The 9,873-nt window shown below is 48.3% G+C and overlaps 2 protein-coding genes across 3 annotated transcripts; one reads left to right on the forward strand and one right to left on the reverse strand.

The window, feature by feature from the left end:
- The first annotated feature begins 593 nt into the window (after positions 1–593).
- On the forward strand, positions 594–6,641 carry LOC123062614 (fructokinase-like 1, chloroplastic). Of its 2 annotated transcripts, XM_044486200.1 has the most exons (4): positions 594–1,564; positions 2,441–3,250; positions 3,591–3,723; positions 6,309–6,641. In XM_044486200.1, exons 1-2 carry the CDS (start codon positions 689–691, stop codon positions 3,131–3,133), a joined length of 1,569 nt encoding a protein of 522 aa, XP_044342135.1. In that variant the 5' UTR covers positions 594–688; the 3' UTR covers positions 3,134–3,250; positions 3,591–3,723; positions 6,309–6,641. The 2 variants fall into 2 exon arrangements, with proteins under 2 accessions (XP_044342135.1, XP_044342134.1); XM_044486199.1 differs by lacking the exon at positions 3,591–3,723 and having other exon boundaries at positions 595–1,564.
- LOC123062613 (O-fucosyltransferase 19) lies at positions 3,716–8,283 on the reverse strand. The gene is made up of 8 exons (XM_044486198.1): positions 7,508–8,283; positions 6,032–6,104; positions 5,845–5,915; positions 5,661–5,749; positions 5,452–5,584; positions 5,115–5,344; positions 4,541–5,017; positions 3,716–4,465 (listed from the first exon to the last, which is right to left on the reverse strand). Exons 1-8 carry the CDS (start codon positions 7,901–7,903, stop codon positions 4,264–4,266), a joined length of 1,671 nt encoding a protein of 556 aa, XP_044342133.1. The 5' UTR covers positions 7,904–8,283; the 3' UTR covers positions 3,716–4,263.
- Positions 8,284–9,873: the final 1,590 nt, after the last annotated feature.

The following is a 9,873-nucleotide window of genomic DNA, read 5'->3' on the forward strand; positions in this document are numbered from 1 at the left end:
CATGGGGGGGCACAACCCTCCTGGGCGTGCCCTGGTGGGTTGTGCTCCCCACGGGCCTCCCCTCTGGTACTTTTTTTGGATTGCTGTAGGAAACGTTTGGAGGGGGGAGGGATGGCTCCTTCCCGTTTTCTTCTGCACTGAGCTGAAGATGCGCGATTTAGAAGAGTAGGTTGCTTTCTTTTGGTTCTCTTGTAAGACTTGGTGATTTCTAGTAATGGAAATCGGAGAGATGATCTCTTTTTTATATAAAAAAGAAGAAGTTTAAACTTGTCTGTCGTTTATGTGAAATACGATCTTTTGAATATCCGTTGGTGATCTTTTTGTGATCGGAATGTGTATTTCTATCTCCGATTCTATGTTTGTGTGATGATTTATGTTGTTTTTATCTGTGTTGCATGCTTAATATGGATATGAGATACCGGATATTAGATAAATGAACATGGACGATATGATTTGAGAAATGTCCAGTTAGTACCGGCGTTCGAGGGCCCGGATTTACAGGTCGCGGCTGTAGATACTCTAGGCTCTAGACAACTGGTCAGATCCACTTCGCCCGTTAAGGAGCAACCTAACGATGTTAACGGTCGCTAAACCCTTACCGGGTCTCACTGGATAGAGTCGAACGCTCGCTTCTCCCCCTTCCTGCTACCGCTCACCAGCGGCGCATTCCGCGAAGAAGAGAGGGGCAATGGCCATGGCCGCCGCCTCCCCGTTCCTCCTCCTGCAACCTCTAGCCCCCAAGCCCCATCGTCCTCTCGGCCCCCTACACCCCAGCCTCCTCCGGACCCGCCTCCTCCACTGCTCGCCCAACGGCGCCGCGGCGCCGGAGCCCCCTCCTAAACCCACCCTACGCCGCGGGCGGAAGAAGGCGTCGGAGCCGGGCTCGTCGCCGCCCAAGGCGAAGGCGACGAGGCGCAAGACCAAGAAGGCGGGACAGGACTCTGACTCGGAGGGCGAGGAGGAGCCGGCTGTGAAGCCGAAGACCCGCCGGACCAAGAAGTCCCCGAAGCAGGAGGCCAAGCAGCAGCAGGGGGAGGAGGATGCCCAGGCGGAGGAGCCTCGGAGTCCGGCCCGCGAGGAGGACAACGGCGACGACGGGGCGGATTTGCCGTACGAGTGGCCGCCGTTGGTGTGCTGCTTCGGGGCGCCGCGGTGGGAGTTCGTGCCGACGGTGCGGGTGTCGGACCAGCAGATGCACCCGGACCAGTACTCCACGTGGCTGCACCTGCAGTGGGAGCCGCCCGAGTTCGCGCGCTCGCCCGGGAGCGCCTCCAGCAACGTGGCCATCGCGCTCACCCGGCTCGGCGGCCGCGCCGCGGTGCTCGGCAAGGTCGGCGACGACGACTTCGGCCACGAGCTTGTGTACCGCATGAACCGCGAGCGGGTGCAGACGCGCGCCATCAGGTTTGACGGTGCCGCGTCCACGGCCATCGCCCGGATGAAGGTGGGGTTCAGGGACAGCGAGGACGGCAATGGCGGGACAAGTCTGGTGGCCGAGACGGTGAAGAGCTCTGCCGAGGACTCGCTCCAGAAGGACGAGATCAATGCAGATGTGTTGAAAGAGGTGAGTGCGTGATCTTGTGGTAAAAGATTAGTTTGAATCTCCATGGGCGAGCTGACATTTATGGGCAGGCTATGCCTCTATGTCGATGGTTGCCAATGTGCATTGTTGCATTGCATTGAAACAACTCTTGATTATACACAAAACTAGAATCATTTTTGTCAAACCACGTAGCATGGACTGCTCGTTTTGTTTTTTGGGTTATCTTCGATCAATTCCTGCTAAAATATCCAACTGACGCTCCATTTGATGGTACTGCTGCAGCTTAACTGCTTAAGTGATAAGCGAGAAAAGCATTCTGATAAGAGCAAAAGCCCATTAAATACCATATCTCAAGTGCATTTGGCTTGCTGCTAATTTAGATATATTTTGGGAGATTTGTTTATAAGTCCTAAATCAAAGATAGGTTGTGGGAAGAAATTGATTAATCATTTGATTGTGCCAATAGTCCTTTCTGACTAAGCAAGCAAATATTTGCGTAGGCTTCTTGACCACAGGAGTATGATTGCTGGGAATAGTCTTTATTGGGTAGCAATCAAATGCAAGGAAGCTGAAGTGAAGTGGCACTCTTATATTTTGTCTATTGCACTCCACTTTAGGAAAGAAAAATTAATCTGTCTGGATCCCCTTTTAAGCAATGTTTCCCCTATCATCGTAGCAGAAACATCTTCCATGCTGCTCTAACTATTCAATTGCATTGCTCAGATTCATGCCCTTGCTAAAATGTAAAAAAATAAAATTAGAGTATGTGTTTTGTGTTGTTAAGTTTACTTTTATCCTAGCAAGTGACTTTATGAGTGGTCGAGAAGCTACATTATATACCATTTATTGTTATAAACACAAAATGAATTTCAGATCTAATATGTGATAATTGCACAGGCCAGAATGTTGCATTTCAATTCAGAAGTGCTGCTGACGCCGTCAATGCACGACACACTCTTCAGAGCCATTGCGCTGTCCAAGAAATTTGGAAGCAAAATATTCTTTGACCTCAATTTGCCATTGCCTTTGTGGAGGTCAAGGGATGAGACAAAAGAGTTCATAAATAGGGCATGGAAGGAGGCTGATATCATAGAGGTGTCAAGGGATGAGTTGGAGTTCCTCCTTGATCACAAGTATTACGAATATAAGCGAGCCACCCCGCCTCAGTATTATTTGGATGGGTTCCATCTAACAAGGAACTGGCCACAGTACTACCACTATACCCCTGAAGAAATTGCTCCGATTTGGCATGACGGAATAAAACTCTTGCTGGTGACCTATGGAACACTTCGGATCCACTACTACACACCCAAGTTTCATGGCTGTGTGGTTGGAACGGAGGATGCACTCATAACTCCAACCACAACTGACCGGACGGGTTCTGGTGATGCTATTGTTGCTGCTGCTATTAGGAAGTTGACAACTTGTCCTGAGATGTATGAGGACCAGGATACATTGGAAAGGGAGCTAAGATTTGCTGTTGCTGCTGGTATCATTTCACAGTGGACTATTGGTGCCGTGCGAGGGTTCCCCACTGAAAGTGCTACCCAGAACTTGAAGGAGCAAGTATATGTGCCTTCTATGTGGTGATTGGTGAGCTAGTAAATCATTTCTGATGAAGGAGGCAGAAATTTATTTTGCGAGCGTGATTCATGAGTGGTGCAGCAGAAGTGAACAGGGATACTATTTTACCACAAAAGTTGACAGGTACCTTTGTCTACCAGTTCATCAGATATTATTTTATCATCCAATTTCTATCATAACAGATTTAAACTTCAGTAGGAAAATGTGCCCGTGAAGAAAGACTTATATTGCCTGATGATTTTTTTATTGTACTCCCTCTGTTCACTTTTATAAGTCCTTGGAAGACATTTCAGACAACATGCAAAGCAGCCTATTTTCGGTTGTCTGAAATGACTTATAAAAGTGAACGGAGGGAGTATATCAAATACATAGTGATACCTTATATGCTACTGTTAAAGCCACCTCTTTTTTACTTTTTTTTGTTTAATGCCTATCCACTAAGCATAACTGATATGCCACACAGCAAGCCACAGAGGAATATAGAAGTTTAATGCGAGGAAGTACCTGCAATATATCTGATGACAGACAAAAAATGCTACAACAGAATTCAATCATTTCAATAGCAGCTAAAGGAAAGAATACATCAAATGAACAAGGTTATTTTCTTCTTATTATTATTCATCACTTGCCGGTTACAACTTGGTCTGTAGCTGATAAATATTGCATATACACAAATCTATCCTGAATAAAGTCGATACTTCCTAAATGAATACAAAATTTTAAAAAAGAGAGCAAAGACTGTACATTCACAGTATAAACGAAGTACAAACATGTATCGGAAGTCTTTTGTCTTGCTAATCCTATCCTCTGTTGTACATATGTCCTCTGAAACTACTCGAAATCTCTTTGTCTTCCAATCCATCGCTACACTTGAATAACCAATTTGTTGAAAATGCACTTCTCGGAGGACAATTAGTGAACCTCTCTTTGCCACCTCCATATGCAAGAACGAGTATTGCATACATAGTCTGGAAAATAATCTGTGGTATGTTGCTGTCAGATTACTAGGAGTTGCACTATTTGGTTTATCTCAATCATCCTAAGAGATGTCTACCTATTTCCATTTCACATCTCACATGCAGCGAAGAGGGCTGAAATATCCCCAGTCCCCACCTCTTTAGAGTAAGTCCACGTCGCTAAATCCTTTGTGTTTTTTTGCACAAGCACCCTGGGAGAGGATTTGCATAAAAATGCTCCTCTTGCCTGGGACTGTGACCAGACAACCTCTGATATGGACCTCCAAGTCTGTTTTCATGATGTGTTTTCACTTTGCTTTGAAAGTCATTCCAAGTAATTGTACCCTCATCAAGCTTGTCAATGAGCTCCACAAGCTTCTGCCTGTGAACAGTTAAAGAATTAGCACGTAGAGTTGAGATGTACTAATAACTTAAAACAGCATTCCCATGAATGTACCTGTCAGGGTTAATGGTTGTCCGGAATCCTTCAAATCTTCTATGACCCTGTACTGCTTTGGCCATATTTCCGTCATATGTATACACAAAAACATCACTGTGGAGGGCTACATTGTAGTCCACTGCAGCTAATCTGTTTTGGTACGGCTTGAGGGGCTCTAATTCATCTACTGTTGCTAGACTATAATGTGTGTAGACATTTGGATATGCGGCCTTTAATTCGTCCATGCTATGCCCACCATATATTTCACCTGCTACAATGTAGATATTTGTCGTGGAAGGATAGCCCATAGCTTTAAGAAAAAGAGCTGCTTCACGAGGAGTCATAGGGCAGCCTCCTTGAAGTCGCCTCTCCTTGCTGTTAATTTCCTTTTCTTTCCAGTGCCGCACCTTGAGTCTCATTTCTCTCAGCTCTTCTGCCTCCTGACGTGTTAGATTATGGCTGCAGCCAGTAAATGAGAGCATGTCCTTCTCATATCTGTCAGTTGATAAGGAAAACAAATATATTACTGAGCTACATATTGCTCTGCAGCGAAATTATATTAGATTTATTAAACATGTGCAGTTGCGGTCACCTTAAATGAAGTGCGATATAATGGTTGGACCCATTCCTCAGTCTATCAACTAGAGTATTACCTAGATCTTCAATTTCTTTCTTGTATTTTAGTGCCTCGTAATTCGTTCGGCAGCGGAGTTGTTGGATATGAGGAGCAAGACCGTTGTTGACAATTCGTGAATCTGTATGTGTGAATTTAACAACTTTGACCTTCTTTAGTGTCCTCGTGAAAGCTCTGTAGTAAGAAGCCTGCAAAAAGGAATTAGAAGTCCATCATCGTTCAGCTATAGAACTGTCCTTATTTCTAAGCAACTACAATGTCAGCTTGAGTAGTTCCTGGAGTAGTTTGTTCATACCCTGGACCAGGAAGATGGTGCCCTCATATAGAGTTTCGACCTTCTGTAAGCTGGTGGCAAGGAGTCCACAATCACAATATCATTCTCTAGAGTTTTCTTGAAATGCTCCACATCAAATATATCTTCGAAATCACTGCATGCCAAAACCAAAAACATCAGTCATCGGAATAGTTTGATAGGATCCTTGTTATTGTTATGAAGAGAAGTACCTTGGATCGGTCCAAAATGATCTGTGATCCAGTGTAGGGATTACTAGTGTCGCATTCATGAGCTTAGCAACTGCAACCATATCGCTTATCTGCGAGGATGATTTCAAACGAATGTATGAGAACTGAGGCATCTTCAGACTCTAAATTTAGTCTTTCTAGAAGAAAAACATGAACGTGCACTCACTCCCATTCTCATCTGGTTCAGTCCACCATTGGCATCAACCATTATATAACCAGCTGTTGCATTGTTTGTTCCTGGAAAAAAAGCATCGCGATTTTGGTCAAGTTTACACGCTCATTTCAGGGTAGTATTAACTTGAAAGGTTGAAGGTCGTTAGTTCAAATTGTTGGATGTGGAAGTGGGGACTTACTGTGGTGGTTTCTCGGGCGTTCGATGCATTTGCTGTAACCCTCGCTAGCCGGCATCGTCCATATATTGGGAATCTGTTTGTGTTCTCAGTGAACTTCAGTACTACAGAGCTAGCTGATCATATCATTTGAACAAGTATTTGCTTTTCATGCATGAACAACAAAAGCTAGCTAAACAAAACTAGACGGTCCAGATCGCAGCTGGGAACATCATTATCTTTTTTCTAGAGAATGAACATCGGTATCTGACTAACACCCATTCTGCTACATCATTTTCAGGTACAAGGACGCTTTAATCAGCGTGTAACACAGGCAGCGAGCCACGCTGCATACTGTCCAATCAGCGGGGAACTCTTTTGTGCGAGTGTTTCCAGTCACAGAAGCACTATTGTAGCACTTCGTGGGGATAGGATTGATTGATGTGAGACTCCCACTTCTTTTTCTCCTTTTTCTTTTATATTTTCTCTTTGTAGACCGGAGAGAATGCAGCACTCCCGTTCTCTTTTCCTAGAAGCTTATGTAGAGGTTTTGTAGAGTAAGCAACCCTAGGAACCTCCAGTGTTATGTTCATTTGCAGAACTCGGCGCCTCTGCTGGTCATTTCTATCTTTAATCTCCATGGCCCTTTTTTTTAAACTGCTTTACACCACCCTCTCGGATCGGAAATAAGTGCCGTGGTTAATTTGAAGTAAAGCCACGACACTTATTTCCGATCTCGGCGACAGTAGAAATTGACAGTATGTTTCTACAAGTGTCGTTGCAAGCGAGCGAATCCCGGTTCTGGGAACCTCAACTTGAGCATCGACATTACCCATGGCCTTAAACCACCGGGAACCACTCCCCGGATCGAGTTGAATTTTCCAACGGGGTGACCACCAAACGAATCATGAATACACAGGAAAAAGGAAGAAACAGCGATGTGGATGAGAATACCGGTATACGGCCGCACACAGACGAAACGAAAAGAAGGGGCGCTCGGTATTCATCCGTCGACAGAGACGCCGACGCCGACGGGGACGCTGCCCCTGGAACCTCTGAAGGGTATTTTGTACGTACTACTCGTCTATCTACTCGCTCGTTTTGATTCTACGGCAGGAATACAACCATGCTACTGCTACGGCCTGAGCTGATGGCTGTGAACGGCTGAACGCCCGCCAAGAAACTTCTCAAATCCTCTTCTCCTCTCTTGCGTGCACGCGCACGCACGGAGACGGAGACGAGGGCCCGGCACGCCTCTGGCTCCGCCGTTCGGCGACGATTTCCCACCCGTTTTTGGCCCCATGCATGCACGGCGCGGCGCGCTCCCAAACGGAATTCGTCCCAGCTTTCCCGTTTTAACAAAACCAAAAGTGCTACTATAGTCTATACTAGTGCATGCGGTGCGTACACATGTGTGCTCTGGTTTTTAGCTTGTTTTTTCTGCAGCGAACTTGGCGGTAACAATAAGCCGCGCGGGCAGCGGCGAGGCGCAGCACTTACCGGCGTGTCGGGCGACCGGCGGGCGAGGGCCGTCAGGTTCTCCTCCCGCCAGCCCAGCGCCTCCCCGTCCACCCTCCGCAGCAGCCTCCCGCCGTCGCCGTCGCCGCCGCCGCCGCCGCCGACGGCCCGGTGCGAGCCGAGGAGCCCGACGAGGACGAGGAGGCCCAGCAGCGACGCCACCGCGTTGCGCACCCACGCCTGGTCGACCACGGACGACGCCCTCTTGCCGTAGCTCCTCCGGACGGAGAACAACGCCCGGACCCCGCGGTGCCTGACGCAGCCGTCGCCGTCGTCCGGCCGCTCGACGTCGGTGAGGCGGCGCCGGTGCGCCACGGACGACGAGGACGGGTCGGGGCCGACGGAGGACGCCGACGCTGCCGCCGCCGCCACTGCCATGGCCGGCCGGCCGAGGCGCGGGCTAAGAATATAGGAGCCTGATCGATCGGTCGGTCGGTTGCGATCGGCCCGGGAATCAATCGGACGCGGGTGGACGCCTCGCTAGCTGCTTTGCCCTCGCCGCAAGCCTCCGTCCGTGCGTCGCCGCCCGCCGCCCGCCGCGCGCGCGCCCACGCGAGCGAGCAACTGCGCCCGGAGAACGTGGGGGGCGAGGTGGGGGATTCGGTTCGCGCGAGGAGAGGAGAGCAGTCGTGCGTTTCGCGGCTCGGCTGGAGCTCGTGTGGGCAGGGGAAGTTAAAAGTTGCGCGCTGGGTGGAGTTCGCGCCTCGGGCGATGGATGGATCCCTCGCTCGCCTCGCACGCTCCATGGCCTGGCCGCGCACGCCGTTTTATATCGATCGCCTTTCCGGCAGTGGCGGAGCTTGACAAGAATCTATGGGGAGGCCAATGACCAAAAAAAGAAAAACTAACCAACGGCAACAAATCAGAACTTGTAGCCTTGAGGCAAATTTATACTTATTATTACTCATATTGTTCACAAAGTACACATATGATTAGCAGTAAATATACTCCTTAAGAGAACTAACTACATCAAAATATACAACTTGTCTACTTATCTACTACCACTATAAAAGAAAGAGAGGGCGGAGAACCAGATCATCCTATCCATCGAAACCTGCAATCTGATGGTCTACATCCCTCCAGCATACTAAACGCGTTTTACGCTTTAATTACCCACCATGCCATCTACTATCTACTACTCCTATAAAAGGAAGAAAGGGGCAGATCCAAACAATCTGCACCGTATAATTCTCAGATTTAGCGTCCCAGATTCATTCCATGTTTAACACCAAGCCACTAACCACGTCTTATCGCTAAACGATTTGGGTGCCGAAAAATAAATCCCGTCCCGTCCCGATGCCCTCGCCCCACCCACGCCACCCTCGAGGCTGTAACCTCCCCTGCCTCTTCCCCGTCTCACCTCGCCGCCGATACACGCCCCAACCGCCATGCCTGCCCTCCCAAACATCGCCGCCGTGCGCATCATCGCCGCTGCACGCACGCAGCACCTGACATCACCGGGAACACAGCCTGTCCAACTGGAGTTCCCACCGACCGCTCCACCGTCGGCCTGACTGTACGTCAGGGCGCTCGTCGCCGGCGAGGCACGCGGGACCTGCTGGTGCCGTTGGGGACTTGGACGCACGCGGGGTGGCGGCCGCTGGCGAACGTGGCCGCGCCTCAGATCGGGGCGCGCGGCAGCCCAACGACCTCTCTGCTGCCGCCTCCGCCCTCCTACGGCTGCTCCATCCATGGGTACCTAGCCACCATGGCATCTCAATCCCTTCTTTTGTTGTTTGTTTTTCAGATTAATACGGATAGTTGTATGCTATTGTGGATAACCCAATCCCTCTACCTCTCATTTCCTTCGTCTGTTGTTTGTTTTTCAGATTAATATGGACATGTTGTATGCTATTGTGGATAACCAAATATAGCAAAACTTTGGCCTCCTTTTCCTGTAGTTAGGCGACTTCAGGAGCATAGCAACACAACGGGAAGGTAAGCAACGAAACTTCAAATGTATGAGTTGCTTGGACTGCAAATGCTTGGACTACAAATTTCTGAAATCCTCACTAATCAGGAATTCAATATGTCCTCATAAAATTTCAGGAATCCTGATGGCAACTGTTTGTATGTGTGCCTAAACGTCTATGCTGGTAAATTGTTGGTTAGAGAATCCAAAATTGGTTTGCTTGTTCTCTGAGTATAGATGACCGTTTTAGTGTTGAAATTTAGATCTTGGCTATTGGTTTACAGTTTGCTGCCAATTTCTTCTGTGTTCACACCTTGTGTACATCCAATACAACGAGCAGTGAATCAGCTTTAGTTATAGAAACATATATCATGTGCTTTTTTTAGAGATTTGATCTGGATAAGTGAGGGCCTTGGGACACTAATGAAACAATAAC

The sequence above is a fragment of the Triticum aestivum genome, chromosome 3A (genome assembly GCF_018294505.1).
Source record: "Triticum aestivum cultivar Chinese Spring chromosome 3A, IWGSC CS RefSeq v2.1, whole genome shotgun sequence".
NCBI classification, from domain to species: domain Eukaryota; kingdom Viridiplantae; phylum Streptophyta; class Magnoliopsida; order Poales; family Poaceae; genus Triticum; species Triticum aestivum.

Bases quoted from the DNA above. Each gene is read 5' to 3' on its own strand.
- LOC123062614 (XM_044486200.1), top strand. From the start codon at position 689: ATGGCCATGGCCGCCGCCTCCCCGTTCCTCCTCCTGCAACCTCTAGCC. The intron at 1,565-2,440 runs GTGAGTGCGTGA...ATAATTGCACAG, and splicing joins ATGCAGATGTGTTGAAAGAG to GCCAGAATGTTGCATTTCAA.
- LOC123062613 (XM_044486198.1), bottom strand. From the start codon at position 7,903: ATGGCAGTGGCGGCGGCGGCAGCGTCGGCGTCCTCCGTCGGCCCCGAC. The intron at 5,018-5,114 runs GTGACCGCAACT...ATCAACTGACAG, and splicing joins TATATCGCACTTCATTTAAG to ATATGAGAAGGACATGCTCT. The intron at 4,466-4,540 runs GTACATTCATGG...AACTGTTCACAG, and splicing joins ACAACCATTAACCCTGACAG to GCAGAAGCTTGTGGAGCTCA.